Source organism: Melanerpes formicivorus, unplaced genomic scaffold, assembly GCF_026170545.1.
Source record: "Melanerpes formicivorus ecotype bairdi unplaced genomic scaffold, bMelFor1.0.p_v2 SCAF_80, whole genome shotgun sequence".
Taxonomy (NCBI): domain Eukaryota; kingdom Metazoa; phylum Chordata; class Aves; order Piciformes; family Picidae; genus Melanerpes; species Melanerpes formicivorus.
In genome coordinates, this window is record NW_027142432.1 from 702,057 (window position 1) to 721,525 (window position 19,469).

General features: G+C 54.1%; 2 protein-coding genes across 3 annotated transcripts in view; one reads left to right on the top strand and one right to left on the bottom strand.

Moving 5' to 3' along the window:
- LOC137454324 (zinc finger protein ZFP2-like) overlaps positions 1-19,469 on the bottom strand; it is a 394,553-nt gene that overhangs the window by 12,096 nt on the left and 362,988 nt on the right. The gene's annotated exons all lie outside the window — the stretch shown is intronic.
- Positions 29-7,148, top strand: LOC137454336 (olfactory receptor 14A16-like). 2 transcript variants are annotated; one of them, XM_068164386.1, is made up of 2 exons: positions 29-141; positions 5,941-7,148. In XM_068164386.1, exon 2 carries the CDS (start codon positions 5,964-5,966, stop codon positions 6,894-6,896), a length of 933 nt encoding a protein of 310 aa, XP_068020487.1. In that variant the 5' UTR covers positions 29-141; positions 5,941-5,963; the 3' UTR covers positions 6,897-7,148. The 2 variants fall into 2 exon arrangements, with proteins under 2 accessions (XP_068020487.1, XP_068020488.1); XM_068164387.1 differs by lacking the exon at positions 29-141 and adding an exon at positions 5,276-5,823.

The following is a 19,469-nucleotide window of genomic DNA, read 5'->3' on the forward strand; positions in this document are numbered from 1 at the left end:
CTGGGCGCTGCCGAGGCCCAGCCAGGAGCTGCCCCTGCCGGCCGCGGCCGCCATTGTTGCTGCCCCGTGGGGAGCGGCAGCGGGGCCGGAGCGCGGGAGAAGTGCCGGAGGTGCTGGCGGGCGAGCGGCAGCTGCCGGCTGGTGAGCTGCGGCGGGGCGGGAGGGGCTGAGGGGGCCGGGGAGCGCTGAGGGCGGCGGCAGCGCAGCGGGGAAGGCTCTGGCTGCGTGGGGCTGCCGGGGGCGTGTGTGGAGTTGGGGGTCGGGAGGGGCGCGGGGGGCAGGGGGCTCCGTGGGGCTGGGGCAGGCTTGGGGAGGGTGAGGAATTGTTCTGTTTGGCTTTGGCCAGGGGCAGGGGGGTGCCGGCGGGGCTGGGGGCCGCGGGGTTGGCTCCTGAAGCTCTTGGCTGTTTGCAGTCTGTGCTGTGCAGGATGTGCATTGGGACAGCAATGGGGGGGGGGCGGTGAGGTGTCAGAGAGCGGCCGGGAGGGACGGGGTCCAGAGTGCAACTCTCATCCCAGCCCTGCTGCCCGCACTCAGCACCAGGCGGGGCTGGCACTGGCACTGGGGGTGGAGCACAGCCCTGGGAGGAGAGGCTGAGGGAGCTCTGGGGTTGCTGAGCCTGGAGAAGAGGAGGCTCAGGGCAGACCTCATTGCTGTCTGCAACTCCCTGGAAGGGAGGCTGGAGCCAGGTGGGGGTTGGTCTCTGCTCCCAGGCAAGCAGCACCAGAACAAGAGGACACAGTCTCAAGCTGTGCCAGGGGAGGTTTAGGCTGGATGTTAGGAAGAAGTTCTTCATAGAGAGAGAGATTGGCCATGGGAATGTGCTGCCCAGGGAGGTGGTGGAGTCTCCATCCCTGGAGGTGCTTAGGAAGAGCCTGGATGAGGCACTTGGTGCCATGGTTTAGTTGATCAGATGGTGCTGGGTGAGAGGTTGGACTTGGTGATCTCAAAGGGCTCTTCCAACCTGGTTAATCCTCTCCTTTCCCCCCTCCTTTCCCCCCTCCTTTCCCCCCTCCTTTCCCCCCTCCTTTCCCCCCTCCTTTCCCCCCTCCTTTCCCCCCTCCTTTCCCCCCTCCTTTCCCCCCTCCTTTCCCCCCTCCTTTCCCCCCTCCTTTCCCCCCTCCTTTCCCCCCTCCTTTCCCCCCTCCTTTCCCCCCTCCTTTCCCCCCTCCTTTCCCCCCTCCTTTCCCCCCTCCTTTCCCCCCTCCTTTCCCCCCTCCTTTCCCCCCTCCTTTCCCCCCTCCTTTCCCCCCTCCTTTCCCCCCTCCTTTCCCCCCTCCTTTCCCCCCTCCTTTCCCCCCTCCTTTCCCCCCTCCTTTCCCCCCTCCTTTCCCCCCTCCTTTCCCCCCTCCTTTCCCCCCTCCTTTCCCCCCTCCTTTCCCCCCTCCTTTCCCCCCTCCTTTCCCCCCTCCTTTCCCCCCTCCTTTCCCCCCTCCTTTCCCCCCTCCTTTCCCCCCTCCTTTCCCCCCTCCTTTCCCCCCTCCTTTCCCCCCTCCTTTCCCCCCTCCTTTCCCCCCTCCTTTCCCCCCTCCTTTCCCCCCTCCTTTCCCCCCTCCTTTCCCCCCTCCTTTCCCCCCAGCAAAATACTATTGACCAAAGGACCTCCTCAGCTCTGGCACAGTGCCAGGGGCAGGGCATGGCTGACCTGCACCTGAAAGGTCTTCTCCAGCCACAGGCACTCTCTGATTCTTACTCCTTTAGGCTGGGAAGGGCCAGGCCTGGAAAAACATCCAGCTGGCTGTCAAGAAGGTGGTGCCAGGCTCTCTGGAATGGTGTCCTGGGACAGGACAAGGGGCAATGGATGCAGGCTGGGACACAGCGAGCTCCACCTCACCATGAGGAGAAACTTCTTGGCTGGAAGGGTGCTGGAGCCCTGCAGCAGGCTGCCCAGAGAGGCCCTGCAGTGCCCCTTGCCGGAGAGCTTCCAGAGCCAGCCGGATGTGTTCCTGTGGGACCTGCCCCAGGGGATCCTGCTCTGGCAGGGGGATTGAACCTCCTCTCCAGAGCTCCTTTCCAGCCCCTACCATCCCAGCAGTCTATGATGCAATGACCCCAAGCTGTCTGACACCAAGCTGTGTGGTGCAGCAGACAGGCTGGAGGGAAGGGATCCATCCAGAGGGACCTGGACAGGCTGGAGAGGTGGGCACAAGCCAACCTCAGGAGGTTCAACAAGACCAAGGGCAGGGTCCTGCATCTGGGTGGAGGCAATCCCAGGCACAAATCCAGGCTGGGCAGTGACTGGCTGGAAAGCAGCCCTGAGGAGAGAGACTTGGGGGTGCTGGGGGAGGAGAAGCTCACCAGGAGCTCTCAGTGTGCACTTGCAGCCTGCAAAGCCAATCAGATCCTGGGCTGCAGCAGGAGAAGTGTGGCCAGCAGGGCAAGGGAGGTGATCCTCCCCCTCTGCTCAGCTCTGGGGAGACCCCACCTGGAGTCCTGCCTCCAGTTCTGGAGCCCCTATGACAAGAGGGATGTGGAGGTGCTGGAAGGTGTCCAGAGAAGGGCCAGGAGGATGAGCAGAGGGCTGGAGCACCTCTCCTGTGAGGACAGACTGAAGGAGTTGGGGCTGTTCAGTCTGGAGAAGAGAAGGCTCCCAGGTGACCTCATTGTGGCCTTCCAGTATCTGAAGGGGGCTACAGGAAGGCTGGGGAGGGACTGCTCAGGATCTCAGGGAGTGATAGGACTAGGGGGAATGGAATGAAGCTGGAGGTGGGGAGATTCAGGCTAGAGGTGAGGAGGAAGTTCTTCCCCATGAGAGTGGTGAAGCCCTGGAATGGGTTGTCCAGGGAGATGGTTGAGGCCCCATCCCTAGAAGTGTTTAAGCCCAGGCTGGATGAGGCTGTGGCCAGGTTGATCTAGTGTGGGGTGTCCCTGCCCATGGCAGGGGGGTTGGAACTAGATGGTCCTCGTGGTCTCTTCTAAACCTGACTGATACTATGATGCTATGAACTTTGATCTGCTCAGGCTCTGGCCACAAGGAGGCTGATGGCTGAGTGTGCAATCCTGTACTCAATTGTGTCTCAGGAACTCACCATTCAGTAGGAAGCCAAGGACTGGGAAAGGGGAGGGAAGGTCACTTCTGCCTCATGAGAGGATTGGCCAACAGCAGGAACACAGCTGGGAAAGGGACTCTGAGGTCAGTTGTGTCTGCAGGAGCTGATAGGGCAGCCCTGGGCTCATGGCTGGCAGATGGGCACAGTGATCTGGGAGATGCCCTCTGCCAAAGGGCCTGGGCTGACTGCAGGAAGGGGCTGATGGGTTGGTTGCTGTGTCTCTGCTGCCTGAGTACCTGATGGGACAGCAGCAGGCACAGGGCTTGGTGCTGTCTCTGCAAGAAACTGCAAGGCCAGCAGCCTTGGGAGCTCCTGGTGAGGTAGGAAAGAGCAGGAGAGAGGAACACTGCCAGATGGTGCAGGCTGGCAGGTGCAGACTGCACATGAGAAGCAAGAAACCTCTCTCAAAGGGTAGTGCTGTGGCCTGAGAAGTTCTCCAGAAGGAGTCTGGGATCAGCCCTTCTCTTTGTGTCCCAAGGAACAGAGTGTGAGTGTGGGCAGGTGTCAGTGAAGGCATGGAAAGGCCAAGGTGGGGAAGTGAGATGAGTGTCTGCAGCCTGCAGGGCAGGAGAAGCAGCTGTGAGACAGTGCAGGACAAAGCTGTGGGAGAGCTGGCAAAGGGCAATGGCAGTGGTGGGAGTGATGAAGAGAAGCCAAGGCTGTGCCCTCTTGACTCTGGCAATTCTCTGCCCCCTAGTCCTTTGAGGAGATGTTGTCCTAGGGCACTGGGAGGGCCTCACTGCCTCTTTCCACAGCCCCAGGAAGGCTGGGGACTGTCAGGCCCTGGTCGTCCACTCAGCATCACAAACCCTGCAGGGATCCTAAAGGAAGGCTGGAGAGGAACCTTTCATGAGGGTGTCTGGTGACAGGACAGGAGGGAAAGGTTTGAAGGTGAGAAAAAGGAGGTTTAGACTGGGTCTTAGGAAGAAGTTCTTCTGTATGAGGGCTGTGGGACTCTGGAATAGGCTGTCTAGGGAGGATGCCCTCTCCAGAGGGTGTTGAAGGCCAGGCTGGATGAGGCCTTGAGCAGCTGAGTCTATTGGAGAAGCATCCTTGTCTATGGCAGGGAGGTTGGAGCAGATGAGCTCTGAGGTCCCTTCCAGCCTAGGCCATGCTATGCTGCTATGAAACCCACACCCCACCCCCACTGCACCTGAAGAGCCTTGACCCACACATGTGGGACAGGCTTGGCCTGTGGGGTAGGACCTGCCTGCCCAGGGGCTGTGGCCAGGCCTTGGCCTTTGTGCTGCAGAAACCAGAGCCAGAGTTTGCTCTCCTGCACTTTGCCTTTGTCTGCTGCAATCACAGCCTCTCCTGAGCTGCTCTAACGAGTCCCTGGGGAGGCTTTGGCAGTAACAAGCTTCAGTGGGGCCAATCAATGCTTCAAGGTACTTTGTGTTTTGCTTCTTGCTTCTTGCACAGTTTCTTCACTCTTCTCTCAGTACCTGAGGTTCATGGAATGATCCCCAAGTGCCCTGAGGAGCTCTTTGTGTCTTTGTTGTTTACTTCCAGATTTCAAAGTGCACCTCACAAAGCTCAGATTTTGATGGTAAACTCTTTGATTCTTTCTCAGATGAGGGCAGAGCTGACAGCAGCATCCACCAAGCCAGAATGATGCAGGCTGTCTGCTCAGGGGGTCTAGACTGGGAGGAGAAGCTGTCCTTTGAGGGCTGACACTGAGTGGACAACTTTGCTCCTCACCCTCTCCAACCTCCCCATTGCTGTCACTGCCCACCTGGACCTTACATCCCTGCTCCTTGCATCAGACTTCTCCACTGCTCTCTGCAGCTGGAGCTCACAGCTCCATGGCACCAGCTGCCCCCTGCTCTCCTTAGAGAACTGCCTGCACACAGCCACAGAAGAATTGTTGCTCTTTGGAAACAGAGCAAAGCCAAGGCTGAGAAAGTTGCCTCAGCAATCCAAGCCCTCTGGAACCATCTGCTCAGCACAAGCTGTGTGTCAGCAGCTTGCCTGTCCACAAGGATGAGGCAAAGCCAACAAGTTCTGCCATGGCTGTGATTTCTCAGGCAGTCAAGAGTTCTTGAGAGTGAGAAGCAGATGAAAAGGTTGTTCATAAGACTCTGAGGTCTCATTAGCCCTTGTCTGAGCTGCTCTAGAGCTCTGCACACCCAGAGCTGCCCCTGGGCAGTGTCCTGCTGCTGGGAGGGGTCTGCAGGGCAGAGCTCAGCACACAGCAGGTGGGAGGGGTGGCAGGGACAGGGAGGAGAGCTGGGCAGAGAGAAGCAGCTCCTGGCAAGGACAGCTGCCAGCAGCAGGGACATGAGCACTGGGGGGAGAGGGATCTGCTGTCAGAGATGCCCTGGCAAGGGGGATCAGGCACCTCTGTGCCATTCTCTGCACTGCAGACACATTTCCCAATGCAACATTTTGCTCTCCTCTTCTACCCAGCAGAGGCAGTGCCCTCAAAGCTATGGGCTTCAGGTCATGAGTCACAACCTTGGCAGCTGACATTGATCTGAAGGGTCCTGGAGTGTGCACACAGAAGGAGGATAAAAGCTCTTCAGTTCCATCCTGTGAGCTGCAGAGAGCTGAGCTGGGGAAGGAGAAGGCTTCACCCCCAGCCCCTCTGCCTTTCTCTATTCCCTTCATTGTCTCTGCAGCAGTGCAGGTCTGGTCCCTGTTTCTCCACCTCTCCATGGGACTCTTGTTCCCTGGGATTGGGCTGTTGGTCACTTTCTGTTCTGACACCAGAGAAATCTTCCTGGCAATTTTGGGTCCCTGCTGCATTTGAAGCTGTGATGAACCATCCCTGGTTGGTAGTGATGGGGAATGAGCTGATCTATTCCTCATGCAGCTCAGGGGCAGGGGTTACAATGAGCCTGGGAGAAGTGTGCCCTAACTTGTCACTGCCTTTTCTCTCCTTGGACAGGTCTCCATGGCCAGAGGCAGCAGATGTCCAACAGCAGCTCCATCACCCACTTCCTCCTCCTGCCATTCCCAGGCACAAGGCAGCTGCAGCTCCTGCACTTCTGCCTCTTCCTGGCCCTCTACCTGGCTGCCCTGCTGGGCAATGGCCTCATCATCACCACCATAGCCTGGGACCACCACCTCCACACCCCCATGTACTACTTCCTCTTCAACCTTGCCCTCCTTGACCTTGGCTGTATCTCCACCACGGTCCCCAGGTCAATGACCAGTTCCTTGAGGGACATGAGGGACATATCCTATGCAGGGTGTGTTGCTCAAGTGTTTTCTTTTCTCTTCTTCCTTGGAGCAGAGTTTTATCTCCTCACCATCATGTCCTACGATCGCTATGTTGCCATCTGCAGACCCCTGCACTATGAGACCCTCCTGGGCAGCAGAGTTTGTCTCCACATGGCAGCAGCTGCCTGGGCTTGTGGGGCTCTCACTGCTCTGCTGCACACAGCCAATACATTTTCCCTGCCCCTCTGCCAGGGCAATGCTCTGCACCAGTTCTTCTGTGAAATCCCCCAGATCCTCAAGCTCTCCTGCTCCACATCCTACCTCAGGGAACTTTGGCTTCTTGTGGTCACTGCATTCTTGTCATGTGTCTGTTTTGTGTTCATTGTGGTGTCCTATGTGCAGATCTTCAGGGCAGTGCTGAGGATCCCCTCTCAGCAGGGACGCCACAAAGCCTTTGCCACCTGCCTCCCTCACCTGGCTGTGGTCTCCCTGTTTATCATCACTGCCTTCTTTGCCTACCTGAAGCCCTCCTCCTTCTCTTCCCCATTCCAGAACTTGGTTGTTTCAGTTCTGTACTCAGTGGTGCCTCCAGCAGTGAACCCTCTCATCTACAGCCTGAGGAACCAGGAGCTCAAGGCTGCCTTGAGCCAACTGATCACTGGATGCTTTCAGAAGCAATAAACTCTTTGTCTTCTGCTGCAGAGCAGTTCTGATGTCACTCAGTGCAGGCCCAGACTGGCTGTTCAAGTTCTGGCTGCTGTTGGTGCTGTTCCCCTTGTGAGAATGTTGTTTCCCCACAAATATCTCTCTTCAGACCATTTCTGGTTCCTTGTTGGTCTGTTTGATGTGACCCAGAGACTGTGTATGTGAGGAGCTGTGCTCCCTGTGTGTGCTGAACATAATAAAGGACCCTGCAGGGAGTTGTTTCTCTGAGTTCCTTCCTCCAAGGCTTCTGTGGAGCTGCAGGGCAGTGCCTATGTGCAGAGGTGGAGGGGCAGAGTCCCAGCACAGCAGCAGTGCCAGGGAGCCCCAGAGCTTGGGCTGTCCTCAGCTGCTCTTTCTTCCTTTCCACCCTGTCCTGCTGAGCCTCTGTGCTGGGACAAGGCCTGGGTGCTCTGGCAGCTTGGGCACTGTGCTGCTGTGTGGCAGTGCTGGCACTCCAGGCAGGCACAGGTCAGGGCTGCTTGTGGGACAGAGCTGTGCTCCAGAGCAGCCCTGCCATCAGAGCAGGAGGTCTCCTCATGCCTTCATATTCCAATTCCCTCCCATTACAGACTGCACCTCCTCAGAGTCCAAAGTGGATACCCTGACCCCACTCCAGTATAAACTCAGTCCAAACATGATTCCTTTAACCCCTCCCAGTACAGATGTGGCCTCATCCCAGTACAAACTGGATCATACTGTCCTGTAGCAGTGCAGCCTGGGTCCCATCCCAGTACAGAATCTGTCCCCTGGCTCCTTTCACAGTACTGACTGCATCCATCCCAGTACAAACTGCACACCCTCATGCCCTCCCAGTACCGCCTGGGCCCTGTCCCAGTCCAAACAGGATCCCTTTAATCCATCCTACTACACATTAGGCCATGTCTCAATGAAAACTTGATCCCCTTATGCACTCCCAGTACAGCCTGAATCTCATTCCAGTACAGTCTGGTCCCCACGCAGTACAATTGGGAACCATTTGTCCCCTCCCAGTACAGACCTGGTCACATCTCAGTACAAACTGCATTTCCTCAACCCTTCCCAGCTCAGATGTGGTCTTATCCCAGGACAAACTGCATCACTTTGCCATCTCCCATACAGTTTCCTTTGCCACTACAAAGTGCATCCCTTGGACCCTTTCCCAGTTCCTAATGCATCCCTCCACATGTTAACTGTGTACTCTGGTTCCAATCCAGTACAGACTGGGCCCACTCCCAGTACAAACTGCATCTCCTGACTCCTTCCCAGTACAGACTAGGCCCTGTCCAAGACAAACTGGTGCCCTGATCCCATCCCAGTAAAGTGCAGGTCCTGTCTTGGAGGAAATGGATCCAATGGCATCACCCAGTACAGTCTGGGGACCATCCCAGTGCAAACTGCATCTCCTGATCTCCTCCCAGTACAGACAGGGTCTCATCCCACAGCAAAGTTGAAGCTCTGACCCCCTCCAAGTACCAAGTGCTTTGCTCCCACTGCAAACCAGAGAACAGGACTCCTTCCCAGTATAGACTGTGCCTGCTTCCAGGAAAAGCTGCACCACCTGAACCCCTCCCAGGACAAGACTGGAACCACTGTATTCCTTAACCACGCCCCAGGCAGACTGGGTCCCATCCCAGTACAACTTGAGTCCCCTGGACACATCCCAATACAGTCTGGGACTCATCCCAGTACATCTTGGGGTCCTTAATATCCTCCCACCACAGGCTGGGCCCTGTCACAGTCACAACTCCATACCCTAATCACACCAGAGTCCAGTCTGGGCCAACTCCCATTTCAAAGTGGGTCCCATTAACATCTCCAAGTACAGCCCAGGCCTTGTCCCAGGAAAAACTGATTCCACTCATCCCACCCTTTGCTGTTTCATATTTTTATCAGTGCTATAGACAGAGGGATGGAGACACCATCAGCAAGTGTGCAGATGGCACCAAGCTGAGTGGTGCTGTTGATATGCCAGAGGGACAGGATGGCATCCAGAGGGCCCTACACAAGCTGGAGAGGTGGTGCCCAGGTAACCCTCATGAGGTTCACCAAGAGCAAGAGCAGGGTCCTGCAGCTGGGCTGGAACAATCCTCACTATCAATACAGGCTGGGAGAGGAGGTGATAGAAAGCAGCCCTGAGGAAAAGGACTTGGGGGTGCTGGTGGGGGAGAAGCTGGCCAGGAGCAGGCAGTGTGAGCTTGCATCCCAGAAGACCAATGGGAGCCTGGGCTGTATGCTAAGCAGCATGGCCAGAGATGGAGAGAGAGGATCCTGCCACTTTGCTCTGATAAGACCTCCCCTGAAGCCCTCAACACAGGAAGGACATGGAGCTGATGGAGCAGATCCACAGGAGGGCCACAGAAATGATCAGGGGCTTGCAGCAGCTCTGCTATGAGGACAGGCTGAGGGAACTGGGAGTGTTCAGCCTGGAGGAGAGGAGGCTCTGGGGAGACCTAATAGCAGCCTTCTGGTACCTGAATAGGGACACAAGAAGGATGGAGAGGGACTTTTGGAGAGGCCTGCAGGGACAGGATGAGAGGTAATGGCATCAAACTAGAGAAAAGTAGATTCAAATTGGATATGAGGAAGAACTCCTTCACTATGAGGGTGGTGGAAGCCTGGAACAGATGTCCCAGGGAGGTGATTGAGGCCTCTTACTGGAGATATTCAAGGTGAGGCTCCCAGTTCAGAGTTCCTGTGCTCTGACCCTCACCTGCATCCCCTCCCATCCCTGACTGACCCTGCTTGGCACCTGGCACAGGGTAGGGGCGGGGAGCTGCCAGAGGAAGAGGAGTAGGAGGTGGCCTGTAGATTGGAAGCTCATGGACACCAGGAGCAGATGGGTGGCAATGCCATGGGCAGCTCAGCTTTGCCTCAGTATCTCCTGCACAGCAGCAGGCACAAGGCTGGGCAGGGGCTGGGAGGTCACTGCTGGCTCAGCAGCTGAGAGGGCAGCAGCAGGGAGAGGGCAGCAAAGGGACTGGGAGGTCACTTCTTGCTGCAGCAGCTGAGAGGGCAGTCCCTGACTCTTCCCTGGCCTCTGTGCTTTGGGGATCCCAGATGCCTGAGTCCCCAGCAGGCCAACAGAAGGCATGTGGATGGCAAGGGACTTGTGTGACTCCCTGTCCCTAAGCAGCTGGTGGACCCTGCAGGAAGAGCCTTGGAGCTGGCTTGCTACCTCCCTGCCACCTGAGGCCTCAGGGGACAGCAGCAGGGACAGGGCTTGGCTGTGTCTGCTGGAGAAGCTGAAAGGCAGCAGCAGGGACCTGCCTTGGAAGGCACTGAAGAGGTTTCTTGTGCCTGCTCAGCTGCCAGGCCACAAGCAGGCTGAAGCCTTGGGCCAGCATTGGGACATCAGTGATGTCTGAGGTGCTCCTAGGGGAGGAGGAGCCACATGGCCATGAGGTGAGTGTGAGGTCACTGCAAACTCCAATCCCTTTGTGGCATTGGCCAGCAGCAGGCCCAGGAGTGGGCTGGGGACTGTGCCATCCCTTGTGCCTGTCAAGCTGAGATGCAGCATCAGGGTCATACCTTGGCTGTTGGTTTGCAGATGGAGGTTCTCCTCTGCCCAGGCAGAAAGGCCTCTGGCAGGGACCATTGCCAAAGGCCTGGGATGGAGCAGAGGCTGAGCAGAGTGAAGAAGGCCAAGTGCAGCTGGGCTGTGGTAGGAGGAGTGTGGCCTTCCAGACACAGAGGTTGTCCTCCCCTGCACTCAGCACTGCTGTGACCACATCTGCAATATTGGGGTCTGGCTGGGGAGTTCCTTAGCCTGCAGGAATGGAGAGGCACTGGAGAGGGTCTATAGGAGATCTGCCTGGATGGAGTTTGGAGTCTCCATATAGAACCTGAAGTTTCTGAGCTTCTTTAGCCTGGTGAAGTGAAGGCTCAGGGGTGATGTGCACCTGCTTGAAGGGGGGTGTCAGGTGATGGAGCTTTTCTTGGTTGTGGGCACAGAAGGAAGCCTTCAGAAAGTGCAACTTAAAGGTTCAGACTGGTGTTAAGGACAAAAAAGTCTCACTCAAAGTGTAGAGCTGTGGTGCAAGAGGTGACCCAGAAGGAATCTGGAGATCCTTTGTGTATCAAGGAACAGGCAGCAAGAGTGGAGAGCCCTGAGTGAAGGTGTGGAAATGTCAGGGGGAGAGCTGGCTGGGGAAGCCAGATGGATGTCAACAGCCTGAAGGGAAAGAGCTGCAGGCATGGGACAGTGTAGCACAGCCTGCAGGAGGGATGGCCAAGGGCTCTGGCAGGGCTGAAAGGCTCAACAGGAACAAGGTCTTGATCCTGCTCCTTCTGGCAGCAGCTTCTGCCACCATGCCTGCTGAGAGGAAGTTTAAGTTGGAGGCTCTCAGGATCTGCCTTTCCAAGGCCTGAGGGTCAGAGCTTGGCCTTTCTCTTTCCTAAACTGAGGCCAGGGTTTGTTCAGCTGCACTTTGCCTTTCTCTGCCTTCAATCATGGCCTCCATTGAGCTTCTCTGACAACCCCTGGGAGGCTTTGTTGCTAATGACCCTCAGTGAGGCAAATTAATAATTCAAGGCACTTTCTGTTTATCTTCTGACTCCTTGAGCAGATTCCTTCAGTCTCCTCTCAGTGTGTGAGGCTCAGGCAATGATCCCCAAGTGCCCTAAGAGCTATTTGTGTCTCTGTAGTTTTCTTCAGGATTTCAAAGTGCTCCTCACAAAGCTCATTTATTGCTTATTTTTTTCAACCACCAAATGACAGAGTGGATAAGGACAAGGCTGACCCTGACTGACTGCAAGGGATCCTGAATTCAAATCTATTTCTAGGCTGTGCCTGGAGGCAACCACAAAACACACAAACACAGGGACAGAGCTGGCTGGGTCCAGTGCAAGATAGAAACCTTGACCCTGGTGACTGGAGCTCAGGGCACACACTCACAAAGCTTCAACATTCTCAGAGGATGAGAACTGAGCCTGGAGAAGTCTGACTTGTTGCTGGCCCTTGGTGCAGGTTGTGCCTGAGAGATGTCTGAGTGGGGGAGATGCTGGACACAGCTGCTGTGATCCAGGAGAGCTCCAAGGCTCTGGCTTTAGGGTCACTGTTTTAAGAGGTGGAGATCCTTGGCTTTCATCAGGTGTTTCTCTGAGCTGGAGAACTTTGGATGCTGAATCATTCTGGGATCTTTTGCCACTTGCACAGACCCTGGAGTTTTTGGCTTTCAGAGTTTTCTATCAGCTCCCTGTTGGCTGTGATCCAAGCACAGATGCACTGAGCTGGCAGGAGGTGACAAACTCCCCAAGCCATAAGGAGAGCAGTGTAAGGCTGGAAGAGTGAGGGTGCAGCACACCAAGGACACCTCTCAGAGCTCTATTTCTCTCGGTCCTGATCCATACCTGCCTTACTCTGGGCTGGTTCATGGCCTAGGAAAGGGGGGAGGGGGAATACCATTAGGTCTTGAGGAGGTCTCCAGTGACAGGGGGACTGTGCCAGCACAATCTGCTCTGTGACTCGAGTGCATTTCTCTCAGCCAGAGAGTGGCTGTGTGGTTGCCTCTTGTCTCTGTGCCTCTCAACAGAGAATGTCATCATCCAATCGGAATGTGAGGGAAATTTGATGGTTCCTTAGCCTCCAAAGTCTTCTTCAATGTCATTCAGTGACACAAAGCACACAGGAAACACAAATGTCTGCAGCAGTGTGACTTGCTTGGCCATCCTCCTAACTCTAACTACAAACCAATGTGGAACAGCAAGCACAGAGCAGAGCAGGCAGGAAAATCACAGTGGCTGTGACACCAGGGGCAGTGTCCCAGCTGCTGCTGGACACCATCCAAACAGCACTTCCCACCATCTGGTCTCTCCACTCCTCTTTTAGCACTCAGTGGATTTCTTCAGTGTCATGGTGGACTCTGGGCAGAGCCTTTTGTCCTGCTTCTCCTGGTTGTTGTATCAGGCTGATGGAATCAGGGTGCTGGAGGAGCTGTTGGGCTGCAGTGAAATTCTTTCCAACAGGTGTAGGCTGTAGCTAACCATACAACATGTGAGCAAAGACACACCCTGGTGAGGAGTTACTGGTACAGAGAATTTCCAATCACAATCAGTGATTACAGAGTGCTACGTCTTCATTGTTCCTGAAGGTTGTTGCCACAACGCCAACCCTGTCCTGGGACCAGCCCTACCAGCCCTGCCAGGCTGACCCCGCAGGACCACTCCCTGCTGTCCAGAGGAAGCCACCTGCTTCCCACTCACTGATGTTCAGTTCAAAGCACCTGTGTCTAGCAGCACATTTCTACTTCCAGCCTCTGATGCATTGTAATACCTCTGTATATAGTCAAGCAGCTGCCAGTGTCTCGTCGAGTCACCATTTGGTGGACAAGTGGCAGAATTGCAGCCTGAGTTATATTAATAGAAATTAATTCTGCAAATATTCTAATTGAGTCCAAATGATCAATACTGAACCACTTCTGGGATGTATTTCACAATTGTGCACTAGAATATGGATATAAAATAGTGATTCATTGGTTAGTGATAATTTTAATAATAAACATTAATATTTATATAATTCATATTGCATATTCATAAATTAATAACCTCTTCATCACACCAAGACATTTAATCTCTTGTCCTGGACCTTGACATTGGGAAGGTGGAATGTCTAACCCAGTCTTGGTGGGCTCATAGGAAGGGAAGTGTCTCCCTCTCTCCCTGCGCAGTCCCCTGCAGTGAGGGAGTCTTACTGGGGTCTGAATTGAAAATACCACACCTCACAATACAGACTGGGCCCCTCCCATCCTCTCTACTCAGTCCCCTGCTCTAACACAGTGGAACTGAACCCCTCCTGCGCCTCACCCCTTACAGCTCATGCCCTCCCAAACACACCCCTGACCCTGACTCTGCCCCCATTGCTCATCTTGGCCCCAGCCTTTAGCCTTTGTTAAGCATTGGTCCTTTGACCTTAACCCCAGCATCAACTTAGCCCAAACACAACCCCTGCCCCTCAGAGCTAGCCCTCACCTGAGGCCTGCCCAGCACTCTCTGCAGGACATCTGAAGGAAGGAGACTCATTAAGTCCTCACTAACTGTTAGAAACTTTCCCATTCATTAGAGTAGCTTTCAGCCATCAATAAAGGAAGCATTGAGCTTGGTAGAGTGAAGGGACATAAGGCAGCAGACCACAGCCCTAGACATCAGAGAGAGATAAGGCTGAGTCTGGAAAGCACAATGGGGTCTCACACACCTGGGCCTCAGTAACAAGATGAGAACAATCCTGTGGGATTGGCAGAGGACCAACAGGAAAAATACAAGATGATGACACAGTGACCACAATCTTGACACAAGGACAGAAGATGGCAGCAAAGAGCAAGGAATGGAAGGATTTTAGCTATTCACATAAGTTTTTATCATTCTAATGCATGTGTATTACTAATCCTATATGAGGAACATGGTTAACCTTGTTTAGCACTGTTATGAATTATTAATATTTATGCAGACAAATACATTAATACAAATATATTAATTCTTTATTAATATAAAATAATTAAACCAATTTATCAATATCAAGTACCAGCAATGTGTATAAATACCTGAGGGGAGGGTGTCAAGTGGAGTGGGCCAGTCTCTTTTCAGTGGTGCACAATAATAAGGAGAGAAACAACAGGTTCAAGCTTGAACATAGAAGATTTCACCTCAACATGAGGAGCAACTTCTCTGCAGTGCAGGTGACAGAGCACTAGAACAGGCTGCCCAGAGAGTCTGTGGAGTTTCCTTCTCTGGAGACTTTCAAAACCCACCTGGGTACACTCCTGTGTGGACTACACTAAGTGATCCTGCTTTGGCAGACGGGTTGGACCTGATAATTTCTTGAGGTCCATTCCAACCTCTAATGTGATACTGCAATACTGCCCATACAGGTACAGATCTTTGGTTGTGGTTAATGCATTTCACAACATATACATTCAATACAAATTTAACAGTTTAATCAAGCTAGAATCTTTTATACATTGATTCAGTTTAGGAAAGAGCTAATGCCTCAAGGGCACTGCACCTGCAAGGGGAATCTATGGCTGCTACAGAGGCAGCCAGCACAGAGCTGTACAAGGAGACTTGATAGGAATCAGCCTTTGTACTCAGGGCACTGCTGCCTGGGACCTTTCTGGACACTACAATTATGTTCCAAAGCACAGAGTGCAGTCTGCACAAGTGAAACAAAGCAAGCAACATGGTGTTCAGAAAAGGAGCTGTGCAGAGAGTGTGTGTGGAGGGGAGAAGCAGTCTCCCCCTGGAGTGGAATTTCTCTGAGAGCAGAAAGGCAGCTGCTCTCAGCTCAGGCTGCTGCAGCTTGTTAGGGCTCTGAGTGAGCAGCTTGTGGCTCATGGGCTTGCAGGGCAGCTTGCTGGCTGGGCAAGCAGTTGACAGTTCTCCAGTGCTCAGGGTGGGACGATCAGTTCTCATTTGTCTCACTTCATCTCCAGCAGCTTGCACCAGCACCTCAGGTGTCACAGGGGGAGCAAAGCAGCTTTCTGGCTGCAGACTCAGGCAGCAGTCATGCAGAGGCTGCTTCCCAGTCCAGCAGCATTCAGCAGCTGCAGCTACAGCACATTCTGGTTTCATGTGGACAAAATAGGCTTTAGGGAATCCCAGGGCATCTTGGTAGAACAAGGGAGAGTTGTTTACCATCTTGATTTGGATTAATAAGGTGCTGAAGACAATAATGGCCAATGGCAGAAGAGAAAGAAAGAGAGGAACAAGATAGGTCAACCTAGAGAATAAAGTTTGCCCAACCCATGGGAAGCTGCACAGGGAGTCCATAAGCATGGCAGATGGCCAGGCACAGCTGCAAACTGGGCACTTTCTTTCCCTCAACCACAGGCCCTGCCTAGACAAGCCTGGGCCTGGCCAGCTTTGCAGACTTACAGCACCTTGTCCTTGTCTAGTTTTGTGCTGAACACCCCAGCTCCACGGGGAGGGGGTGCAAGGGAGTTTGTGTTTGGGCATGTTCAGACTTGTCCCTCCAGGACAATCATGTGTAAGCTTTGGAGTGATCCATTCCATGTCCATGCAGGTTATTAAAGGATCCTGTTGAATGGCTACATGAGCTATTTTGATGTCCTCACTTGACCTTCAAGACTCCCCCAAGACCCCTCAAGGACACCTCCCTGAAGTGGGCACATGGCTCCAGCCCTGGCCCTGGGAAGAAATGCCCCCAAAAGTGGCCTTTTGGGAAAGAAAGGTCAAAGTAAAAGCAGCAGGAGACAATACTTTATTAGGGTTGGGGTTTCCATTCTAATTAGGCATTATCCTTGGGATGAGGTTTTTCTTTTACCTCTAGCAAGCCCAAAGTGTTGAGGAACAAACAGCCAAATCCCAGCCCAGCTGCAGTGGTGGCAGCAGCTGTGCTGACTCAGCACTGTCATTACTCTCCTCAGCACTGGCTGGTGCTGGGAAGGGCAGGGGCACATTTGCTCCTGAGGAAAGAAGGTGTAAAAGAGGAGATTGCAGTTCAAGCTGCTGGAAAAAGGTCCCCCTGGGGGGTCACGTTTGGCCTGGCAGAGCCAGGGTCGGTGTATTGCTGTGTCCCCTGGGGCATGCTGGTCACCGGTGTGGGGGTGAATATGGCAGGTGAGGGAGGAGCTGCGGGTGAAGCCCTTGCTGAAGCCTGCGCTTGTGAAGGGCTGGCACCGGTGTGGATGTAGCAGTGCTGGCTGAGGGTGGCCATCTGGGTGGAGCTCTTGGCTCAGACAGCTCAGAGGTGAAGCTGCTTCTGGCTGTGGATGCAGCAGTGCCAGATGAGATTGGAGCTGAGGGTGAAGTTCATGCCACAGTCACCACAGACAGAGGGCTGGGCACTGGGCTGGGGACAGTGAGGCTTCAGCAGCTCCAAGCTGGGTGGGAAGCTTTGCCCACCCTCAGGACACTGATGTAGATACTTGGGTGGCACAGAGGAGCTGATATGGGTTTCCCATCTTCCTCCTCTTCATATTCCTCCTTCTTCCCTTCTTTGTCTTATTCCATATCATCCTCCTCTTCTTACACATCATCCCCTTTGTCCTCATAATTATCGTCATCCTCCTCCTAATCCTCACATACTTCATCCTCCCTGTCCTCACCCTTGTCTTCATCAACGACTTCTCTTCTTCCACAAGGCTGAGCTTTGACTCCTCCAAATTATTCTTCAGGTGATTCTTCTCCTCCAAGTTCTTCTCCAGGTCCTTCTGGGAGGCCATGCTGCTGAGAGGAATGGTCACCCCTGTGCTCTTGGGCAAATCCTTGGGGACCAAGTGACTGAGAAGTAAGGACACTGTGTGTGACTTCTTGCAATGGAGGGATCAGAGCCCTAACTCCTGTGCTGAGTCCCCTGGTTATAGTGCTGATGGGGCTGACACCCCCAGGATGTAGTCATCCCAATCATCCCCCTCTGGCCATGCAAATTATACCTGACCACCTGGGGTTCAGGGAGATGAAATCCTCAATTCTCATCACAACCAATGACCCTCATAGCTCTACAAGTGGTGAAATGTGGTTTGGGAGGAGGGTCTGGAGAGGGTAGGGAGGTGCTTAGCAGTCATCAGGAGTCTGGGACCTTGCTGCTGCTCCAAAGTTGGGTTCTTGACCTTCTGGCCTGTTCCAAGGAGCAGATCTGCAAAATTGCTCCTGCCCAGCACAAAGGAGCAGGGCTGATGGAGAGAAGAGAAGGATATGACCCCAGGCAGAGAGAAGCAAAGGCTTCAGAGGAGAGGACTGATCTGCAAGGAATGGCTCAGTGCTGACCAGGGCTCTCCCAGCCTTGCTTTTCTCTCCCTGTGGCTTGGGGGTTGGTCACCTCCTGCCAGCTCAGTGCATCTGTGCTTGGATCACAGCCAACAGGGAGCTGATAGAAAACTGACAGTCAAAAACTTCAGGGTCTCTGCAAGTGGCAAAAGATCCCAGGATGATTCAGCAGCCAAGGTTCCCCAGATCAGAGAAACACCTGATGGAAGTCAAGGATCTCCACCTCTAAAAACAGTGACCCTAGAGTCAGAGCCTTGGAGCTCTCCTGGATCACAGCAGCTGTGTCCAGCATCTCCCCCACTCACACATCTCCCAGGCACAACCTGCACCAAGGGCCAGCACCAAGTCAGACTTCTCCAGGCTCAGTTCTCATCCTCTGAGAATGTTGAAGCTTTGTGAGTGTTTACCCTGAGCTCCAGCAGAAGGAAACTGAACTCCAGGGCAGCCTCTCTGCATGCTACCTCGCCACTTCTCTGTGTCTTTGGACAGACACCTTTGCTGTCACCATGTTGGGGGGCTCTGTGTGGGGCACAGCCATAGAAATAGATTTGAATTCAGGATTGGTTCATGAGGAAGGGCGACTTGGATCCAAACTTTCCATCTGCTCACTCTCAAGAAATCTTGACTGGCTGAGAAATCACAGCCATGGCAGAACTTGTTGGCTTTGCCTCAGCCTTGTGGACAGGCAAGCTGCTGAGACACAGCTTGTACTGAGCAGATGGGTCCAGAGGGCTTGGATTGCTGAGGGAACTTTCTCAGCCTTGGCTTTGCTCTGCTTCCAAACAGCAACAATTCTTCTGTGGCTGTGTGCAGGCAGCTCTCTAAGGAGAGCAGGGGGCAGCTGGTGCCATGGAGCTGTGAGCTCCAGTTGCAGAGAGCAGTGGAGAAGTCTGATGCAAGGAGCAGGGATGTAAGGCCCAGGTGGGCAGGGACAGCAATGGGGAGGTTGGGGAGGGTGAGGAGCAAAGTTGTCCACTCAATGTCAGCCCTCAAAGGACAGCTTCTCCTCCCAGTCCAGACTTCATGAGCAGACACCTTGCATCATTCTGGCTTGGTGGATGCTGCTGTCACCTCTGCCCTCATCTGAGAAAGAATCAAAGAGTCTACCATCAAAATCTGAGCTTTGTGAGGTGCACTTTGAAATCTGGAAGGAAACAACAAAGACACAAAGAGCTCCTTAGGGCACTTGGGAATCATTCCATGAACATCAGGTACTGAGAGAAGAGTGAAGAAACCGTGCAAGAAGTAAGAAGCAAAACACAAAGTACCTTGAAGCATTGATTGGCCCCACTGAGGCTTGTTACTGCCAAAGCCTCCCCAGGGACTCGTTAGAGCAGCTCAGGAGAGGCTGTGATTGCAGCAGACAAAGGCAAAGTGCAGGAGAGCAAACTCTGGCTCTGGTTTCTGCAGCACAAAGGCCAAGGCCTGGCCACAGCCCCTGGGCAGGCAGATCCTGTCCCACATGTGTGGGTCAAGGCTCTTCAGGTGCAGTGGGGGTGGGGTGTGGGTTTCATAGCAGCATAGCATGGCCTAGGTTGGAAGGGACCTCAGAGCTCCTCTGCTCCAACCTCCCTGCCATAGGCAGGGATGCCTCTCCAATAGACTCAGCTGCTCAAGGCCTCATCCGGCCTGGCCTTCAACACCCTTAGGAGAGGGCATCCTCCCTGGACAGCCTATTCCAGAGTCCCACAACCCTCAAAAAGAAGAATTTCTGTTTAACATTTTTATTGATGACCTTGATGAAGACACAGAGTGTGTCAGCAGTGAGTCAGCAGATGACACCAAGTTAGGTGGCAGAGTTGATCTGCATGAGGGTAGGGAGGCTCTGCAGAGGGACTTGGATAGATTGGA

Bases quoted from the DNA above. Each gene is read 5' to 3' on its own strand.
- LOC137454336 (XM_068164386.1), top strand. From the start codon at position 5,964: ATGTCCAACAGCAGCTCCATCACCCACTTCCTCCTCCTGCCATTCCCA.